Source organism: Sylvia atricapilla, chromosome 5, assembly GCF_009819655.1.
Source record: "Sylvia atricapilla isolate bSylAtr1 chromosome 5, bSylAtr1.pri, whole genome shotgun sequence".
Classification (NCBI taxonomy): Eukaryota; Metazoa; Chordata; class Aves; order Passeriformes; family Sylviidae; genus Sylvia; species Sylvia atricapilla.
Window position 1 is genome coordinate 18,301,120 of NC_089144.1, and position 21,764 is coordinate 18,322,883.

At 41.6% G+C, this 21,764-nt stretch overlaps 1 protein-coding gene across 7 annotated transcripts in view; it reads right to left on the reverse strand.

Moving 5' to 3' along the window:
- CELF2 (CUGBP Elav-like family member 2) overlaps nt 1-21,764 on the reverse strand; it is a 375,554-nt gene that overhangs the window by 235,133 nt on the left and 118,657 nt on the right. For 3 of the 7 annotated variants that reach the window (XM_066318824.1, XM_066318822.1, XM_066318823.1), the window contains exon 1: nt 21,401-21,746. The exons of 1 other annotated variant lie outside the window; for it this stretch is intronic. In XM_066318824.1, the coding sequence (XP_066174921.1) occupies nt 21,401-21,507 (107 nt within the window). In that variant the 5' untranslated portion in view covers nt 21,508-21,746. Of the gene's footprint in view, nt 1-7,284; nt 7,579-21,400; nt 21,747-21,764 lie in introns of those variants that run through there. 3 more of the 7 variants (XM_066318827.1, XM_066318828.1, XM_066318829.1) reach the window with 2 other exon arrangements.

Consider the following 21,764-nt stretch of genomic DNA (forward strand, 5'->3'; position numbering starts at 1 on the left):
CTGAATTAAGAAAAAAATTGAAAGTTCATTGACTGACTAATGAAATTATCAGCTTTTCTATATGTTAATAGAGAGACATTGCAAACAGAATAAGAGTGTTTTTATATCTGTGGAAAACACAAGGGGATCAAGTTTACTAAAACTCATGGTGAAATCAAGACAAACCAGAGTCATGTGACTTGCAATTTCTAGAGAATCTTGTATGAGAACCAGGCACAGAACAGGGTTTTCGTTAAGCAATAGCCACCGGGCACGGAGTATGTTTGACAACATTTCAAACTCCTAATGCTTGTTCTACATTCCATCTGTGTGGAAATTTAAAAAAAAAAAAAAAACAAAAAAAAACCAAAATAAAAGCATTTATTGATAAAGGGCAGACCCAGATGTCTCTCTCGCTAGCAATGAACTGCAGGCAAAGGCTGACAGAGCCAAGCAATTGAATGAGCCAGGGAAAAAAAAAAAAAAAAGAGAGAGAAGAAGGGAATAGATAATTTGATTTCGTAGATTTTCAAATGCAGATATACTTTTCAAGAATCTAATAATTTAAACACCAGCTAAAGGGTGTTTGTATCTGGATATCCCTCTCAAAATCTCCACTGGTGTCTAGGCCTGAGTACATTTTAGTGGAAAGACACTGAAAAAGTCGTAAATTAATGTTGCAATGAATTGCTATCTATGACTGCTAGGACAGTGTTAGGCTTTTCTTCCAGGACTACATTTTCTTTGTCACACTAACCCACATGGACAAAAGAAAACAGCAATAATAATAATGATAAAAAAATTTAAATATCAGTAGATCACAAACACCATTTTCCTGAAAAAGCAATAGCTCCATATCCAGAATAAACCATGGCTGTAAACTCTAAAACCCCAGGGTAAGATCTTCACGACAATTTAAGAAATGAACAGGGATGTGAAAATCATAAAGCAAAATTCTCAGGTTGCTGTTTTTTGCCTGTAAAGACCTGAAGTGGCTCACTATGCACAGGCTGAGGGGAAATCAAGGATATAAATCCCCTGCATGTTCCCTTGCAGGGGACAAGTCCATCCCTGATGGAGAGAGGAGCAGAGGGTGCTGGGCACAGCTGGGCATGGTGTCCCTTCCCAGGGTAACCTGGACACAGCCCTCTGCTTCCAGACTAAGCTGAGCAGAAGTGGGCAAGAGTACATCCCTTCCAGCCTAACCAAAGGCTGCAGCACTCACAAGCCTCTCCACAGTACCAAGCCCTAAGTCTTGCCCTCAGCTGTGACAATATGCTGCCCCTGATAGTAAGTGATGGGAAAATTCACAAAATATGGGCCGGAAGGCCAGTGCAGGATGTTTCTCACAGCTCTTATACCAATCTTTGTTTCAGAGCATCGCTTTTGAACTTGACTTTAAGTATTGCCACCACTTGGCAAGCAAGGGAGAAGGCGTCCCAGGGCAGAGAACACACTTACGACTCAGCTGAAGAAGGCTGAGCATCTTAAGAGGCAAGAGAACGCAGCTGTTCTCATCCATATAAACTATTTTTTTTATATTTGTGTAAATGGAAAGGAAAAAAAAAAATCACCAGACAGGCACTATTGGTACAGTAGGCAACTCCTTTGTGAATTGGCTCATTTAGGCATTCATTTAAATACAGTAATTAAGATTTAACACAAAACAGAAGCTGCTTTCAGATGTCATTTTGAAGGCCAGATGATTTTCTCTTTATTAATATTATAATTTTAAACTATTGTCAGCTGAATTTTCAAGAATCAAGCTGTGAGCAAAGAGAATACACTACTGAAGTGTGTCCTATTTACGTAACCCAGCCTCAATGAAAATGAGAGATTGATTATAAATCTGTGATACAGAGGATGGAGAACTGCACCACTAAATGTCAGGGTGCTTTATCTGGACGTTAGGAGGGAATTTATACCTTCAGCATCTGCCATTCACCTTTTCTATTTAACACCATATGGAAGAACACAACAGCGTTTAAGGCAACATATTTCTGAAAACCTTTATGAGAAAGTCAGCAGCTTACTGCAAATGAAAAATGAAATCCTAAAGGGAACACAAGCACTTCTCCTCCTTTCCACAGCCACGGAGAACGTAGGAACGCGTTGGAAAGCAATTAAAGTATGATGATTCTAAAGGGGAATAATTATTTCACAATTACTTGAGAACATTACATTTATTGCTCCAATTAGTTTTTATTTTCCAAACAGGCACTCTTGTTCCTGTATTTTTCTTGTACCTATGAAGGTTATTCTTGTTCTCCCACTTCTTTGCTAAGGAAAGCTCAGCCTTGCTTTCTACATATATTTCCTATTTTGTGACTTTAGCCTCTGGTTAACCTTGCCCTGCCACCAGTTTGTTTTAATCAAAGGAAATTATGTCAGGAGATGCAATATTCTTTGCAACTATATGAACACACAAGAAATAATCCCCTACAGGAAACACAGTGTGGGGAAATAAAGAAAAAACCAAAACGTTGCTTCTCCAATTGAGAAGGAAAGAAATTTTTATTTGCTTAAACTATAAAACAATAATTTCTCTGTAGAATGTTGTCTTGCCCAAGTGTACTTTTTCTATTCCAGGTGCTTTTAAAAATGAAAAGATTTTGTACACCTTTCACCTGTATTGGTTGGTCAAATATTTTTATATTAATCCATGAATTAATTATGAAATTTGAATAGTCCAAATGCTCATAAGATATCAAACATCCTAAAACGCCAATGAAATATTTAGAGTTATCAAAGTTGTTAGAGCAATCACAACTGATGATTAATTTGGATGATGAATACGTGTGGGGGAGGCTTAAAACTGGTGAGATCGTATCATAGGAAGTGAAAGATATATTTAAATATTGATGTGCTGAGAGTTGTCGTAGGTTAACTTCTGAATGAGATTCTAGAAAAGATGATAGGGAGAAGGACACCATGAAATTGTAATTACTTAATAGACATCCAAAGATTTATTTTCCTTTCTGAAGCTCCTGGGAAAGAGTCAAAAATTTTCTTCTTTTTTTTTGCTTTGCTTTTCCTCAGTAGTGGGCCAAGGAATCTGTCACACAGGTAACTTAAGTAGACCTCAATAATACTTAAAATAAAGCTATTACTGAGTCAAAGTTAGAATAAAACACTAGTATAAGGATGAGGCTGTAGTCTTAAAAACACCCAACTGTCTATTTTCAATTAGGAAATCATGGTTTGATATTCTAGAAATAAAAAAGACCAGAGAGTGGAAAAAAATTTTTTTACAAGATTCTGAGTTTCCCTGCAGTTATGTTTAAAAACATAAATTTGTTATCTCAAGATTTTTTGCTAAAAACAAAATCCTATATTGCAGGCTTCCTGCAGAAAATGAAGTTCTGGATTTCAAAGTGCAAGCGTGTCCTGTGAATGATGGTATTTCTTATTTACTAAAGAGCAAGTACAAACAAAAAGTATCAAAAATCGATCTTCACTGGCTTTTTAATCACCATATTGCATGTATATCTGATTTTGACTCATTTTTAAATTGAAGAGAAAGAAATTCAAAAGCCAAATATTTTTTCACATTATTGCCTTATAACCTATGCAGTTGAACGTGCGCTGTTGAAGCATAATGTATTTTATTGGCATCATATCCAGCTACCAAAAATTCAAGTAAAATTTGAGTTTGTTTCAGCAGTAACAAACACTGATACTCATTTACACTAAAGGTAATCCCAGGCCCCGAAATCTGGAACATGGAATGGAAAAATCTTCTGTGGTATTGCAGAAATCAACATGGGGGGGTTACAACGATGAGTATTTAATCCTCAAAGCAACCACTTCACAATCATCCAGTTGGCATGTACATGTATGCCAGTGAAATCAGCAAATTACATTGAACCCAGATTTTATATCCTCACTTCGTAACCATTAACCCTCTCCTACCCTGTCCAAATACACACACACATATTTCATCTGTATGTTTCACCTACACATATCTATGTATTTTCCTCAGAATTGCCTCTTCCCCGCAGTGCACAACAGCAGTCAAACAATTCCTGAGCCTTCCCAGAGCCCTAACCAAGCAGGGCTCTTTGCAGGCATGGTTAGAGCATCCAGCTTGCCATCTGTCCTCAAGAACAGAAGTTCATGCATTTTTATGCTTCATATCCTAGAGTATCTATTTTCCAATGCCATGTCATTAATTAATTTTTACTAGTAAATTGCCATTCAGTCACTAACCAGGTACACTGATGCCATGCATACAGTTTAATTATACACAGTCATGCTCGATGTATCTGATGTTCTATTTTATTTCTGTTTAGCTATATAGTAACAGCAGTGAAATTTGAAAGCAAGCAACATTTAAGAGCCATTAACATTCTCACAGAGGTAAAAGCATTTTAACTTTGCAATCATCAGCTGGCAGTAAACTTTCACACCAGGTATGCACTGAAAGTTATTCCTTGAAAAATCCCCTTTTTCTCGCTCATTGAAATAATGGATGATTCCAAACATAAATCCCTTTACAGATAATTTTTAAATGTGCAAAGAAGAAGTGCAAGTGATATTGTATGCTGTCAATTTCCCAAAACATCTGATATGCCACCAGCATATTTTAAAAAAAAAAAAAAAAAAAAAAAAAATTCAGTTTTGCCAATTCGTGCTGTGAAAGAGCATACACATGTATTTTTGCTAATTGCCTTGCTCTAAAATAGGAAATTCCTTCCTGCTAAAGACTGGGCTGGGCTACCCGGGATGGCTGGAGCAGATGGCGGGGTTAAAAGTTTTGTGCAGCTTGGTAACTCGGAGCGTGCTCTGGATGCTCCGGTAACGGCGCTGGCGGCTCGCCGCTCGCCTGGGGGGGCAGCTAAAGGGGAAGGTGCTCGTGTGCCCCTGACCCCTGATGCGTAATCAAACTGCATCCTCGTCAGCACTGATTAGCCCAGAGAGTTGGGGACTTGCAAATAAATGTATGCCACCACTTGGCTAAGAAGGACAAGATAAAGATGGCTTTAAACAGCGAATGGCAGAGTGTTGGAAAGGCAGGGTAGCAAAGCTCTCGCACACAGCATTTGGTTTCAAGACTATTTTTGTTAGGAACAGAAGCTCCCTGAGTTCATGGCAATTTAGCCTCAATATTAATTTGCATGCATGACACATGATGGGAATACTTGAAATCATCCTATCCCCACACTTACTTAAATCAGCAGCAAAGCAAGGTTTGGTTAATACAAGGAAGCACATTACATCACAACCACTCATGGTACAGGAGATAAAGTTTTTTTTTTTTTTCCTTCAAGGTATTACTTAGTCACCCCTCCCCCACAAAAAATGCATGAGGAACCAGCACCAACCCTACAAGGTCGTGTGCACTTAACAACTCCATTATCAAACTTTTGTACTTCAAGACCCACTTAGGAGCTGACATTTCTCTAGACTATTTTTTGTATCTTTGGACACACATGAAGCTCTGCATCTAATGAACAATGACTGTGTTTCAGGCTGTGTTAAAATATATTATGGATGCTTCACGGAGAAAAGGAGAATGGAGAAAGAAATGCAGAAGAAAGAATGTGACATGGTACTCCCCCACCTCGAGGGGCAAATTGGAGATAAAGTTATATAAGCTTAAGTGACAACAGGGCATCATCAGCCACAGTTAATAATGCCTTTGAGCTTGGAGATGTTTGTTAGCAGGATCTTTTCTGACTGCCTGGAAGGACAGCAGGTAGAAAGTCTAATCAAAACTGAGATAATGAAAACAAGGGGAAGTTTGGCTGTGGCAGGTCCCTACAGAGGACTGCAGAGCAAGAGATACCAATGTTCAGCTGCTACTTCATACCCTAATGGTCAAACCTCAGCGATTTCTCAGGAGAAATTGACAGCGCTTTTACCAAAACTGACTATTGCAAATAAAACCCGGGATTTTACAATGTGAAGAGCAAAACACAGTACAGAACTTGTTCGAATTTAAGATCACAAATTTAAGACAAGAGGCAGGCAGCATTTACATACTTCGCTGTCCTTCAAGGTCTGTAAAAATAGTGTAAGTCATCTGCACCAAGCAGCTCCCCCCCTGACTCTTGCCCCTCTCCCACACACTCACTAAACCTCAGCTGTCTGAACAACTGGCCACTGCTGAATGTCTCCGTGCAGAACCCTGCTGGTGCAAGGGAAAGCATTCCACCTCAGAGAAAGTTTGGTTGCCAGTAAAAAAGGCAATAAAACTCTGAATAGCCTTAGATGGGGGCACAGTTTGCAACCTGATTTGTGCAAATTGCAGGTGACACTCTCTGCTGCACACACGGGTTTATTTACACTTGTAACTTAAGCGCTGCCTCAACCAGAACAGCTTCAGTGCAGAGCCAATGCCAAAGCCTCTCGCTTCATTCTAATGTAACTCAAATCACGTTTGTCATCCTAATGAAAGAAGAAAAAGCAACAAAATAAAAGATATTTTGGATACTGTCAATTAATACAGCATAGTCCTCACGCTTCCTATCTTTCAGCAGAAGTCTATTTCATCATGTCTAGCTTTTATTTTTCATACAAGACTTAGGTTACCTGAAAATACCTGGCAATTGGCAGTGCCCAAGAGGATGATAATAGAAACTTTCAGACCGAGATTAACAGAGCAGAGCCGGGCTAGGGGAATACTACTTCTGAAATTCCAGCATTCAGCGCTTTCCAGTACATCTCATCCCCACTTCAACTGCACGTAAAACAACCATCCTCACCCTAATTAACACTCGCCGTACCAGGCAGCTGTCGGGGACAGTATGGGAGGGGGAGGGAAGAAAAAAAAAAAAAAAAAGGAAAAAAAAGCCAAATCCTTGCGTTCTACCTGGTACTCCCAATGGATGCTTAGTATTTCATCTGAATTTGAAAACTGAAAAACTGATGAGAATTTGCAGGGGCATTTTTATTCTGCCGGGAAGGGGTGAGAAGACACGGGTGGGTCCGGGCTGGGTGCAGGGGACAGGTGTCTGTGGAGGGCTCCGCTGGGCACGGAGGGGAGAGCGCTCAGCTACGCGCGACCGCTGCGCGTTTCTCCACGTTGCATCATCATCAGCGGCAGCCGATAACCCCCCGCGCCCGCCGGCACCGACCTGCGGGACGCCGAACACCCCGGGAGGGGGCACGGCACGGCGACCACCAAGTGACTTGGGAACGGGGTGGGGGGAGCCGGGGGTACGAGCCCCTTTCCCCCTCCCGCGGAGGGGCGGGCGGTGCGGGAGGGACCCGGCCGGAGCCCCGCGGCGGGGGCTCGGTGCCGGGCGGTACCCGGAGCCGGGGCGGGGGGAGAGACCCGGCGGCAGCCCCGCCGCCACTTACATTCTGTCAGAGACCAGCAAGCGGCCGTCGACCATCATCTCCGGAAGGAAATCCAGCTTGAACGAAGAAGTCATGCTGGGCTCCGGGGGCGCCGCGGCGGTCGGCGGGAGGATGCGGCGGGGCGCGGCGGATCCCACAACTGCGCCGGGCGGCGGAGCGGCAGGCACAGGTGCGGAGGCCTCCCCGCGGCAGCCGCCAGCCCCGGCAGTTGTCACATTTCTCTCCCCCTCTCGGTTTTTTCCGCCAATCCCCTCCGAAATCGACTGCTGAGGCAACTGTCGGTGGAGCGCCAGGTGCTGAGCGGGGAGGCGGAGCCATCTCCCCGCTGCGGCTCCCCGTTAACCCCTGCGCCCCCGCCGCCCCGGGAGAGGCCTATTGCCGCCGCCGGCCCGGGGGCTGCCCGCCCGGGGCTCCGCGGCTCCGCCCGGCCCGGCTCCGGGGGCGGCGGGACCCGCCCGGCGCCTCCGCAGCGCTGCCCGGCCCCGCGGCCGTGAGGGGCCAGCCGAGCCCGGCGGGGCAGGGCAGGGCAGGGCAGGGCAGGGGCCCCGGGCGGGCTCTGCCCTGGGCGGGCTCTGCCCCGGGCCGGCTCTGCCCCGGGCCGGCAATGCCCCGGGCCGGCAATGCCCCGGGCGGGCTCTGCCCCGGCACACGCCAGGGGCTCGCTCGGGCACGACGCTCCCCGGAGCGGCCGGAGCCGGACTGGGGGCACTGGGAAGGTTTGGTCAGGTTCTGGGTGCAGGCTCTCTCCACTCAAACTCCTGCCATTCAGACCTTGGCAGTGTTTTAAATGCTCAGAGTGATGTTACTGGCTGTCCTCACTCATCAGAAAGAGGGATTTAAATAACTAATGACGGCGAATCCTTTCTCGTGGCTGTAACCTCCCAAAAACCCGCTCCCAACCTCGCTGCTCTCAGAGTTGGCCGCGCACAGAAGTGTCACCACCAAGACGCACACAAAATTCCACACATACAAATAGCTGGAGGCTCCCCCCCCACGCCACCGCCCCCTGAAAATCTGTATAAATTTTCCTTTCCATCTCCAAGACCCACTTGCTTCAATACAAAGCCGCTCCAGGCAAAAGAATATTAACATATTTACAAAGATTACTAGGTGATCTGAGCAGTCTAGACAGACAGAACGTTCCTCTCCATTGTGTGTGCTTCTCCATCTGAATCTCTCTCTAGGTTTTATAATTTGATTTGTTATGGATAATCAACACTTGCAAAAAGGAAAAAAAATGCAAATTAAAACCTACTATGCTTAAACTTCTAAAAGAGCGTTCTAATATAAAAATTAAATTTACCCATAAAAACTGTTATCAGTCAGGCCAAGTTTTATTTAAATTTTGACCATTGTTGATTTGAAATACAGAACAGGCAAGTTTTTAGAATCCCGTTTATTGCTCTGAGAGACTTTTCAATTTTAAACAGTTAAAAAGAAGAAAACCCCCCTCAGGCTGCTAAAATTTTTGCCTACTTTGCAAGTCTAAAGAAAGAAAAGGTTCACTTGGCCCTCAGCATAATCCCCATAGGACAGCTGCAATCCTGAACAGATATCTATAGTGTTATTAATCTGCTCTGCTCTATATGTTCGCATACTGTCCTCATCACCATGGCACCTAAACATCCATGTAGAAAAGCACAAAAGCAAAGTTGTGGCTCCTCTTTACTGAATTCATAGTGATTCCTTTACACCACCCATCCATCACAGAGTAGGACTGGCTATACAGTGGATTAAAAAATTAAGTGCAAAGTCCTAATGAAAGGAGAAACCAGCAGAACTTTCTCCAGCTGGATGCAGCCACCTGGTTTTTGATCTGAGGCCTCCATGGTGGTTAATCCGGCCCAGAGCAGAGTTGGATTAACTTTCAATTTCAAAATCTTGCCACTGCAGAAGGGACAGATTTTAGCTCAGAAGGAATACAGGCTGCTCAGTGAGGATGAAGATATTCTTCTAACTAAGAAGTCTCCACCCCCACTTCACCCTGTGCGGCTGGATCTGCACCTCTTCATCATGAGTTTTTTTGGTACATGATAAATCTAAGGGACTTCAGTCTCACCAACCTGTCACTTCTAAGGACCACAGTCCCACTGCTGCTGACTGCAAAGTAAATCCACGCTTCGCACAGGATGCAAAGAGGGAGGAGGAGAGGATCACAAATAATTTTGCTTAAAATATGCGTATGGAATAGAGAGATCTTTATAAATTTGCCCCATTATGCAAGGTGTAAGTGCTTAAAAATGCTTCATTAAAACGTATGTTCTTTTGAAATATTTATTTTCCTTTTAATTACATGTGAATTAGCTGGAAGAAGCTGTAGGGAAGCCCTCTTACTGACTTAAGCCTTCTCAGCAGTTTGTTAAATTCTAGCCTCAAATCCCTTGAGGGAATAGTGGATTCAAAGCAGCTTTTAATCATACTATAAGGAGGGTGAAGTAGTATGTAAGTAGGTCATAGAGAAAGCATTACAAGTGCATAGGTTATTGCTTTATTTAACAACTACAGTGTAACACACTTTTCAAAGCACATTTGCTTTTGCCATTTAAAAGTTAGAAGCAGGAACAGGGTCAAATGCAAAAAGAAACCCTCTCCATAAAAGATAGTGAGATACGACTCAAGGAGAGCTTAGAGGGAAAAACTGCATTCGAATAATTTGGTTCTCAGACATAAATTATGTAGTGTCTATGTATGAATTAACTTTCGATGGCAGAGGGTAAGTGGTAAGAAACAAAAAACCCTGAATGTTTCACACACTGTTACAGGCTCTGCTCTGCTATTTGTAACATTAATGGCAGATTCCTGACCAGCACATGTGCGTGAAATAGCAGCTTTTACTAAAATTTAAAGGAAAAGTGGAAGTTCTGATGTGTTGCTACAGTACAGAGGGAAATGGAGAGCGAGAGTGGCAAGTGAAACTGCGTTTATTTTCACAGCATAAATGAGACAATGGCTTAGAAGAGCTGCATTATTGCTGCCCTCCAATATTAAGCCTTTTCAACTGGCGGAGCATATGGCAGTTTTGAGGGAGGAACCTAGAATTTGGAATCATCAATTCTCAGGCTTTAATCCTATTCCAGCTACAAATGCTGCCTCCTATCCCTCCTCCCCTCATTTCAGAGGCCCAGACCTTGTTTGGCTCGTTTACTCTTTTGTCCCTCAGTTTCTCTGTCTGAGTGGGGCAGATGAAGCTGTTCCACCTCACCTTTGCAGATTAGTCACTGTTCGAGCACAGAGCTACACACAATTTCTTCAAACAACTCAACCTTTGAAAATTGCACACCTCTTCAGAGAAAAAAATCAAAACAAACCAAAAAAACCCCTAGAAAGTTCAGCTGCAGAAGGCCAGGATTGAGCAGTGACTTGTTGTGTGTATGAGCTCACTCTGACATCACTACCTGTGGCTTCATTCAGCGAGTGGGAAAGAGAGCAGACACCCCCTTCCCTTCCAGATCCCAGAGCCAAATCCAGTGTGGAGCTCACATCATGTCCCCTCTCCAGACCCTCTCCTCACCCCATCCTTAATTGCCATTCTTCTAATCAATTTGCCCCCCAGTTTTTGGGCCAAGGAAATGCTACTGTTGGAAGCACTTCAAGGGAAAGTTTCTGAATGACTTCACTCTCTCCCAAGCCTGCAAGGCAGTATGAGGAGAGTTCAAATCCTCTGCTTTATTCCCCCCTAAGCCAATGAACATGCTCGGGATTCAGCTTATCTCTGGCATCAAAGCAAGTTTCTAACAGAGGCAGCAGAAGCAGAGCTCAGCGACGGTGGTGTAAATTTGGAGCGGGCTCAAATGACTCCAGTGGAATCACTCAGGATCTTCCACTAATGCGAGGGGGAGCAGGAATCTGGTCCAGCTGGAGTTAGAGAATGCAAACGAGGTGGTTGCTAACTTTCACAAAGAAATAACCTTCCAGGCAAGCCATGAGCCTGGAAGTGGTGGCAGGAGGAAGGGCAGGCAGTGCAGCATTTTGGGTTTTGTAATGGGATGTGAGCCTACCTGCCTATAAAGGAGGGAGCCCATCAGCCTAACTCTTGGTACCAGATTTCTGGAGGGGCAAGAAGGGGAAGGGGCGTGAAGAAAAAGCAAAGCAAAGCACACGAGCACTTGGGCAGAACTACATAATGGTGTAAAAATCATTAACAAAACAAAAAGTAATGGATTTCCTTGAATCGTAATGGATGCAATACTACACCATTTTACCATTTCTGATTACCTGGAACAAAACTGTCTTTGTCAGTTATGTCTAATATTGGAATAAAATTTTGAATGATGAAGCCTTAACCTTTCAGTAGGGATTTTGTATTACAAAACCAAACACGGTCTTCCACTCATTTTGAGAAATAAAATAACTTGCATATAACTGAAATCCTTTTAAAAAGAAAATGAAAATATTGGTTAAAGCTGATCAATGAATTTTAAGTATTTAAAATAGTGCTTGTGAGGCTCCCTCTGCTTCCGTAGGCTACTGTAGCTCACCAGTAATCTTCAGAAATAAACGTCATTTAAAATTAGCCCTGTGAAAAGGTCCCTCAAATTAAGCATTTCTAGAGCTTTCACTTGAAGCGCATTGATATTATGTAAACTTGGTTGCTATAGTAAAACTTCCCACTCACTTCTCTTTTTTTTTTCCCTTCCTATTTTATACAGTGATGAGGTGATTTCATCCCACTGTGGGTAAAGGGCCTTTGTTCCCTTTGGTGGGTAATAACTCAATCTTTCCGAAAACAATTAAGCAACATATCGTGGCACAAGGCAGATGCTACATGGAATGGAGGGTTTTTTGGAAAGGCCTTTAATTTAGAAGAACAGAACCAAATACATGGGACTGTCAATCATCACCCTCAGGTCCAATCCTGCATAGGGCTAGTGCTGAGCAGAAGCTGCCCAGTAACCTCTGCTCCAGTTGGGCTGTTCCTGAGCTCAGCACTACATTTAGAGACCATTGAAACAAAGCAGTAACAAGCAAATTTTCCCAAGACCAAGTCTTACAAAAGACTTAACCAAGTCTGTTATTTATTTGCAGTCCTGTTGAGGAGCATCACTACTGATCCACAAGTGTTACCTTTGTGTTAGTGCCTTGTGCATAGAGACACGAGATCAAGGTTTTTGTCAACCCAGTCTTATCTTGACTTGGCAACAGACTACGATGGTCTTTTTTTTTCTTTTTTTTTTTCATGGACCATCTTATCTTCTCACCTGCTAACTACCTACAAGCACTACCCAAAAAGGAGAGAACCTGGGGTACTGCAAGCACTGGGCAGACCTGATTTCCTCCTAGAAAGGCAAAATACTATTTGAGGTAAAAAAGGTCACCTTTCCAAACAACCCTGGAAGAGGGAACAGAATATTCTTGGATTTGGCTATTTTATCATCTTCATGTGAAAACAAATGACTTAGGACAGGAGAAATCACACATCTGGTGCTCTTGTCTGTGTTGCTTCATCCTCACGACATGCAAAAGCCCCACCTATGCCTTCAAAGAGCAGAGGAAAAAATCCCACTGTAACAGAAAAACCCTGCCATCTATACCCACAGGAGGAACTACCGGAGACAGAAAAAGATCTCTCATTTTATATAAATTTGACTTTTATGGAGATTTTTGCCCGTCTGGAGAGGCTGGTTATTGGGAGAGAGGCAGGATGAGGGAAGTAGATGGTGAGGATGGCCTGGATTAGGAGGTGATGCTGGAGGGCATCTCCAACTCCAAAAGCCACAGGCAAAGGTAGATGTGAAGTCCTAATGTGGCATCAGCAAAGAAAGGATGTGGGTAAGGGACATCAAAAGAGACAAGAAGCCAAAAAGAGACTTATTTTTAAAAACAAAATGTAAATACATCTGAGGGGTTTATTACAATATCTGCATTAACCTACTGCACTCCACTTCTAGCAGCAGGATCCTTATGAGCTTAACCTTCATCCTCCCTTCTCATTCAGTTCTACCAGGTGTTTTTGTTTCTTGAGCACTGAAAATGATTGTAATTTCACCTTAAACTCAAATTGTGGCATTTTTAAGGTAGGAAATTTCACAGGTCTTCTTTATCCATTCTTTATCCCGCCTAGCATACATGTCAATCCTCAAAAACAACAATCACCATGAAAATACGCAAAGTAGCTATCTTTGTTTCCCAGAGAGAAACCATTAAATATCAGACATGAAGGACATAAAGAAAAGGCTCCTGCAGTAACTATAAGGCATTTGGACGTGCAGAAAACTGCACCATAGTGGTTTAGAGTTTTTCCCCCTTGAATGAACCGTGTAAGAATTGCCACATAAGCCAGATCAAAAGGTCCACCTAGCCCATGACCCTGACTCTGATAAGGGATGGAAAGAGAAAGAGCATGAAAATGGCAAGTGACCCTTCACACCTTCCAGCGAGTGGTGGCTGAGGGACATCCTAGAGTCAAGAATGGCATCTGAACCAAGATGTTTAACAAGCTCAAGTCACCGATTCAATTTTCCCACAAATTCTCTGTCTGAAATGAACATCGATGAAGTCACATGTTTATTTTTCCCAGAGATACCTGTTAAATGTGCTGTTCTTAACGATTTCAGAAATTTGGGGCTCAGTACAAAAAAAGAGGAAAATTGATTTTCTTTTCTGAACCAAAACATTTAACCCAACCTAGTGTTTAACATACAGTGTTTCACTTTGAAAGGTCATGATAATTCATCTGCAGCTTTTAAAGAAAAACCCAACCCCTTGAACCCCTTGATACAAAAACTTTGTAAGGGACAAGTGCTGGAACCATGAGGTTCCTGGAGTAGGCATCTAGCTAGGCATTGTTTTGTGAGAAAGGCTCTTCAGGAAAAATTTTGGTCACTTTGGATTGCTTTATTCAGGGGTGGGGGTTAACTGAGTTTAATGTGTGTTCATCAGCCGTGCACAGACAAATCTCCATATGATTCATTGGAGCAGCACTGCAGAACACCTGGTGTTGCCAATGCAGTTCTGTTAGTGTTTTGTTATTTTTAAAGGGGGTTATATAACTCTCTAATTAAAATTAAATGTGGGCTGAAATGATGCAGGCAAATTCTCAAGCTTCAGAGTGAGCTTCTTCCTCACAGTTTAGCAAAGATAAATCTTTTTTAGGCAGAAGAGAAGGAAAATGAAATCAGGAGGTTGTACCATTGAATTTAGAATCTCTAAAATTTTAAGTTTTCTGATAGTTCTCCGTTTCTTTTCTAGAGGACCTCAATCCCTCAGATGCTAACCTGCAGCTACCAGGGAGGGGGAGTGCAGGATTTGAATCCTAAATTCACTCTGTAGCACAGCCATCCTATCATCCACAGGTATCTGCACGTGCAAGGCTCAGTTTCCAGATGATCTGTGTTTGAGTACCGTTACTTTTCACTCCTCTGTTTGTAACTTCTCCTATCCTCTCTCTGATTTTCTAGATATTTTTTCCCCTTCCTCAAACTCTCTGCTCTCTCTTCCTCCTGGTGACAGACTGTTGTCTGGCATCCTCAGAGCCTGCTCTTGAGGATGACCTGCTGATTTGCTGCCATGGGAACTCCGGAGCAAGGACAGCATTTACCCCTCACACACCGAAGGGCACAAGCAACCGTTTCCTGTGCTGCCCTTCTCGCTGGTTAAAGTTTGCCCTCCTCTATTTCACAAGGGGCAGTGGAAAGCTGTGCTTTAAATAGCCAGTACTGCAGCCTCTGCAGTGTCCAGCAGCAGCTGAATTATTTGGAGAAATGTGGAAAAGTCTAAAAGCCGATGTGAGCATGCAAATTGCTTCTCCAAACTTGTGGAGAAAAAGCTTGGGCAGCAAAGCATGAGAGTTGAGAAAAACCCTCTCTCATGAAATGGCAAAACCCATTATATTTGTGTAACTGCTGTATTTAAAACTTCCAGAGCAATTTTATTGGCAATCTTATTCCTTTGAATCAGAGAGAGTTAACTTAAAAATAGGTTGCTTAACCCGAATAAGGGACACAGGGTAACACATCAGCACACTGAGTATGCTACATGGAGAGATAAGCAAGCAGTTCTCTCCATTCCCCCAGTCCCAAACACAATTCTGGGTGTTTTAATTGAAATAGAAGGATCATTTTTACTTGGCTGCATTTTACAGGACAGCTTGTGATGCACGCTGTGTCAGCCTTGTCAGTGCACTGGCAGATTTACCGCCCCATGGTACTTTCTTGCAAGCACAGGCTCGTAAGAACAGCCTAATCCAGTAACGTGGGCTTAATGCACGTTAGAATTTCACAAACCACCTAGAAAGTGTGTGCAAATCTGGGAGTCAGTGCTTTCCAGAAATGTCATTTTAGTCATTAGTTTAGGAATGCTGAAGATGGCTCTGACTGATATTAGCCCACAGAATGGTCACTGATCCTTACACTATCACAGAAAATAAAGTTTGCATGAGAACAGCTGAAATCCTTTTTACATCCCGCTTGAGCTGATTACTAGTTATGCTATCTCAGTCTCGAGACTGGAGAGAGAGATGAGAAAATTGGAGCCCAGATCAAGATTTACACAAAATTTGGGAGAATTCCTGCCCACTTCCATCCAATAAAGACAGTTAACCTTCAGTGCATCATTAACTTGCTGAGAACAGTACTAAAGTGACTTTAATTGACACATTTACTTCTGCTGCAGGGTGAAATAACACAGAAGCAAAACAAAACATAAAACCAATAAAAATAAAAATAAGAAAAAAATTGAGCTTTTTGCCACAGCAAGAATGTTGGAGGAGAAAAAAAAATTCCTTTTTTATTTCCTCTGTGAGGATGCCAGCAGTCTTGTTTCATAAACTCCAGTGATTCATCACCATCCCAGGCAGCCAATCATTCTGCAGGTCAAGTAGAAATGGGCTGTAGAGCCAGCAACTCCTGCTGCCCCGATAATGCATGTCATTCCAGGCATGGCGACATGCTTTCTCAACAACTGCCATTTTCAGTTACCTTTTCTATGGCTGACATACAAGTAAATGTGTTGGAAGCAGTAAAACAGTCATAGGAAAGCAGTTGCAAAGATAAATAGCACCTGCACGTGATAATCTCTAATGTCATTAGAAAGGAAAGAGGGATGTGTTTTGAAATAGAATTTCTCTCCTCTGAAAGCATCACTTGACTTGGGGGGGGGCGTTATGTGTGTGTGTGACTGAGAGGGGGGTTTATATGGGGTTTTTTTGTTTGTTTGTTTGTTTTTTTTGTTTTTTGTTTTTTGTTTTTTTTTTTTTTGTTTTTTTGAATTAACATCCAGACATTTGTCTTGATTGTTATAACCTTAAGAGGTATAACTAGGTGGAAAAAAAAAAAAAAAGCAAAACTCAACAGCAACAAAAACCAATGCAAAACCCAAACATCCAGCATAAAATACAAAATCTTCTTGCAAGTCACTTGTGAGAAAGATTTTATACAGCTGGATTTTGTTTGAATTTAGTAATGCTCACTTTAAGAAACACAACTGCTCTAATTGAGGGAAAAGAAAAGGATTTTCTTCAGTCATTTCTTTTCAGTCTTTATTCCTTATCATCTAACTTAAATTTCATTAACTACTTCTTCAATAACTGCCCCCTGAATTATGTGTAGTTGAATACTGTTTTGCAGTTGGAAACTGAGTGGGAGTTTTAAGGGCACAGGATTATAGAAATACACACCCTCAATGAAAAATATTTAAACTTAAGTGCACACATGTATACGTGCACACAGATATATATGTGTATTAGTAACAGAGAATGTGTAATTTATGTACATGTACCGTGTAATGTCCTTGTGCCTGAACACAAATGGAGAAACAAAAAATGAAATAACTGTTCCAAATAACAGTGCTGGAACCAGATTTCAAATGCATAAGATTATCCATATTAATTTATGGTAATCTACAAATGAATGCAGCAGAGACAGTACAGGTTATCCAAAATGGTACTTACATTTATTGAGAGATGACCACAAAATATCCTCACGACAGATTTAGTTGCATCTTCTAATACCCCCTAAATTAATATCATGCAAAATACAAAGTACAAGCTATGTTTCCCCTTTGGAGTGACTGGCTCTTGAAATGCCAAAGGAAAGCCAAATGTTTCTCTCCACACAAAGTCCTCTTAGACATCTTGCTTTCAGATTTCATCAACTTAGGTGTTTTCAGGGCTGTAAGCAGTGAACTTTCCATCAGCAGCATCTTCAGCTAATTAACCCTCCTGATTACAATAATTAGTATTGATTCACTCCTGAATGACTTCTTAAGTATTCAAGCACAATCTACACTTGCAGTAAAACTTCTAGATATGAATATTAATTGAACACTTGCTTTGTTTTTTTCAGCCCCAAAGGTATAGTTTGCAATCTTATATAGAACAGAATTATAGAATAGTTTGGGTTGAAAGGGACCTTTAAAGGTCGTCTACTTCCAACTCCCATGCCATGAACAGGGACAGCTTCAAGTAGATCAGGTGGCTCAGAGGGCTGTGTCCAGCTTGACTGGGAATATTTCCAGGGATGGGGCAGCCACCACCTCTCTGTGCAACCTGTTCCAGTGTTTCACCAGCCTCATTGTGAAAAATTTCCCCCTTATGTCTAGCCTGGATCAACACTGTTTTAGTTTAAAGCCACAAGCCCATGTCCTGTTGCAACATGCCCTGCTGAAAAATTATTCCTATAAGCCCCTTTTAGGTACTGAAGGGCTGCTCTAACATCTCCCTGAATCTTTCCCTTCTCCAGGCTGAACAACCACAGGTCTTTCAGCCTGTCTCCTTCCAGACTGACCGTTTTTGTGGCCCTCCTCTGCATCCAATCCAACATACCATGTTTACGACTTGTTGAGGACTCCAGAGTTGGAAGAGGTACTACAGGTGGACTCTCATCAGGGTATGGTAGAGGGAGAGAATCACCTCCCTCGACCTTTCTCCTGATGCAATCCAGAGTACAGTTGGCTTCCTGGGCTGTGAGTTCATGCTGCCAGCTCACATGCAGCTTTTCACCCTCAAATCTTTATCTGCAGGGTGGGTCTCAACCCCTTCATACTTAAATTTGATAACAGAAACACAATGTCAATGTCATCCTCTCTTAACAAAGAAAATATTAGCATGTTAATGATTGTGGTTCATGAATGTGAAAGAGAATAAATAAATAAATAAATGCAGGCAAATACTCCAGGCTAATAAACAAATCTAATTCAATTCCATATCCCTACGGAAGCATGGAAAACCAAGTCCCAGACTAAGACCTATTTTGCTCTTTCTCTAACAGCTGGGACTGAGGGTGTTCGTTTTGACATCACACCTGGTCATTGCAAGAACAAATAACAACTCATGTAGAGTCTGAATTACCTCTCTTAGCTCTGTTGTGGAAAGGGATGTTGCCAAGTTTGTCAACTGCAAGGCACCACATTGCTTTGCGAATGGGTGACATTCAAAACAGGCAGCACTGAGGACACCTCCAATGTTCAGGCATAACATCTCTAAACCTATACAGTCTTTCAAAAGCCATTACTTTCATTAAACATGCTAAGAAATTACTTATGTTGCAGCTTTGCTTCACCTTCTTTGATGTTAATAATAATTGTTATGGCTCAGAAAGCAATATTTCAGTAAATACGCATAGAAAGATTTTTTTTTTTTGAGTAGGATTCACACAAACTAATTCAAAAATCAGCCTTTGATGTGAATGCAATGTGATAAAATACCCTTGGAAAAAAGACAAAGTGATTTTCAATCCAAGACAAAAAAAAAAATTCATTTTATATGTATTTTATGCAACATTTTATCTGAACACATAGAAGCTACAGTAAGTTTGGTAGGAACTCACCTGTGAGCAGAGGGAACAGTAATAATATTGAATAGTCCTTAAAAGTGATGGTGTATTTTGCTGCCCAGGTGTCTGTTGGTGGCTGCTACAGAAGTGGCATTCACGCTGCTCTGGGCTATCCCTAAAGGGGCATTTCCACGTAACTGAGGGTGAGGGACTCACTTTATTGCCACTCGCAAAGGGCAGTAGCTGCTAGAAAGCTCAGGCTGCTGCAACATGACACGATAAAAAATAACTTTATAAAACCATGCCACTGTTTCCCACCTCCAGTTCAGGCAGAGCAGAGCAGTTGTGAATGAGTTAATGTTTGTCTTGAAAGAAGTTCTCCCAAGGAAGTGAATTATGTCATGGTCCACTAATACTAAACACCATCCTTGCTTTCTTCATGTTTATGCACAACATACAGCATGCAAATATTACCTGATAATCCATAACCTCAAATATTTTACGTACTATCACCTTTTTGTTCACATAAACTCCTTGCTGTTGATTTACAACATCTCAAGACTCAAGGGAAGAAGATACAATGACAAAAAGAATGCAAAACAGCATAGCAAATATTCAGTCTCCCCACCAAACATTTTTGTGTTGAAATACATGCTTTAGAGGGCTCTGACTGCTACTGATAAATCCTTCATGTCTTTTTGTTTTAATTAAGGGGTCCAAGAGACCCCTCAACCCATATAAATCATGCACTAGGGTCCAGTTTTTTAAAAAAGCACCAAATCTCTACTAATAATTGATCAAAGCAAAAACCAGAAGCCACTGATAAATAAATCTTTTCTCACAAAATCTTTAAACTTATTGCTAAAAGCAATACATTTACTTAACATGTAAAGTATTTAAAGATTTTGACAGTTTAAGAGACTCCACAGAGTAATGAGAATTCATTTTATCTAAGACATAAGCTGCTGTCCAAGTAGTAACTCAAAATTTTTCAAGAGCTTTGTAACAATTTCTTCTCACAATGCATAAGGTTCATTTTGCCAAATTCAAATGCAAAATCGTTAACTGTTTTAATGGTAAACTATGGTTCTCTAAACAGAAAGATAATTTAAGAAATGTCATATGAATAATTTGTTTGATTTGGGGATAGGAATCATTCAGGTAAATTATTCTGTCTGACCTTTAAAATTCTAACATATAAAACACTATAAAAATGGAAAATCACATGGGCTCCTACTTTGAGATCTGATTTATCATTTTTATTGCATTTTCATTACCTAAACAAAATTAGAAACAGTATCTTCAAAACAGCAGTTAAAGTTGATACGATCGGGCATAAAATCAAGCGAGGGCACATTTGGCAAGTATGTATTTGCTAGATTGACAGTAGTATTGTAAGCTTTCAGAAACAATAAGTTTTCTCACCACAGTTAAAGGAGAGGTTAGTAATAAATCTGCAACTTAATGCAATAGCCATAATTGTAAGATATAAACCTCCCCCTCCCGGCACTATTAGCAGCAGATATAAACTGAAACAACCACCACAAAACAGGCAACACACTTTATATTATACTGTATACACAAAAAGATTAAGGGAAATGAAAAAGGGGCTGAGAAAAGGAAAGGGAAAAAAAAAACCCAAAACAACCCAAACCACCCCATCGCCAGACGTACATTAAGCTAGTTTGACAACACCATTGTTCAGCTGTCCCATTGTCAGACCAAAAGATGTATTCAATGCTACAATGTCTGCTAGCAAATAAACAAAAGACTACATTTTTCAAAGCGGGGTGCCAATTCCAGCATAATTCCGTGTGTGAGTGTGCGTGTGTGCGTGTCTGCGTGTTGTGTTTCTCTGAAAAGAGTAGTCGATGCTGGCCTCCCGCTAAACCTGGGAGCATTATTAGAGAATAGATGTGTAATCCCACATTATAGGAGCATTTTGATATTTTTAAAACATCTTAGAGCGGTAGAGACTAGGTAAAGCACTAGTAACTATTTACATAGGCTAAGTGAAAATTAAAGTGGTATTTAGGGCACTAGCTCTAATATGGAGTCTCTCTGAGCTTTTTCCATGCTTATTCCATGCCCAGTGCATAATGATGAAGCAGGCAGAAATATCGCAAAGGAGGTGATAAAAGAAATACCAGCTTTCTTTTAGGAAGAGGAAAAAAAAAAAAAAAGAAAAGGAATGATAAATATATTTATTTTTTCCTCTCCTTGCCCTCTCCATACATTCGTCATTATACATGAAATGCATGACCCGAACTAGTGGAAAATGCTGCTTGCACCCAGCAATGCCTGTCTTTTCCTTTAAATAGGAAAACTACTTAATACACAGCACGGTTATAGTTGCAGCGGGCCCAGGCAACTCGAAAGCACGCGTTAAAACAAAGGAGACAACATACCTTAAAAGCAGCTCCTCATTTCTCATAGTAACAGCGGATTTGGGACAGCGCATGCTTTCTGCACCGATATTCTCAACAAAAGCCAGTTCAGAAGTGCGCTCAAACATCAATGCCACAGTAGCTACTCACTAATGGCTACTCTTTCTCTCTTTCTCTCTCTAGTCAGACGCTGAGTGGTGGAGCAAAGGGGCCCCTGCAGATTCACTAAGCAGAAATAATCCTCTCTGACAAGTTATGTTGTCTGGGCATATTTTACATTAATGCACTGTGCTGCCTATAGGGGTCTTGTTTGCGTTCACTCTAGCCTAGCTGGTGTTAGCTCTCTTAATTACCAGCCAAAAAAAAAAAAAAATTAGCAACATTC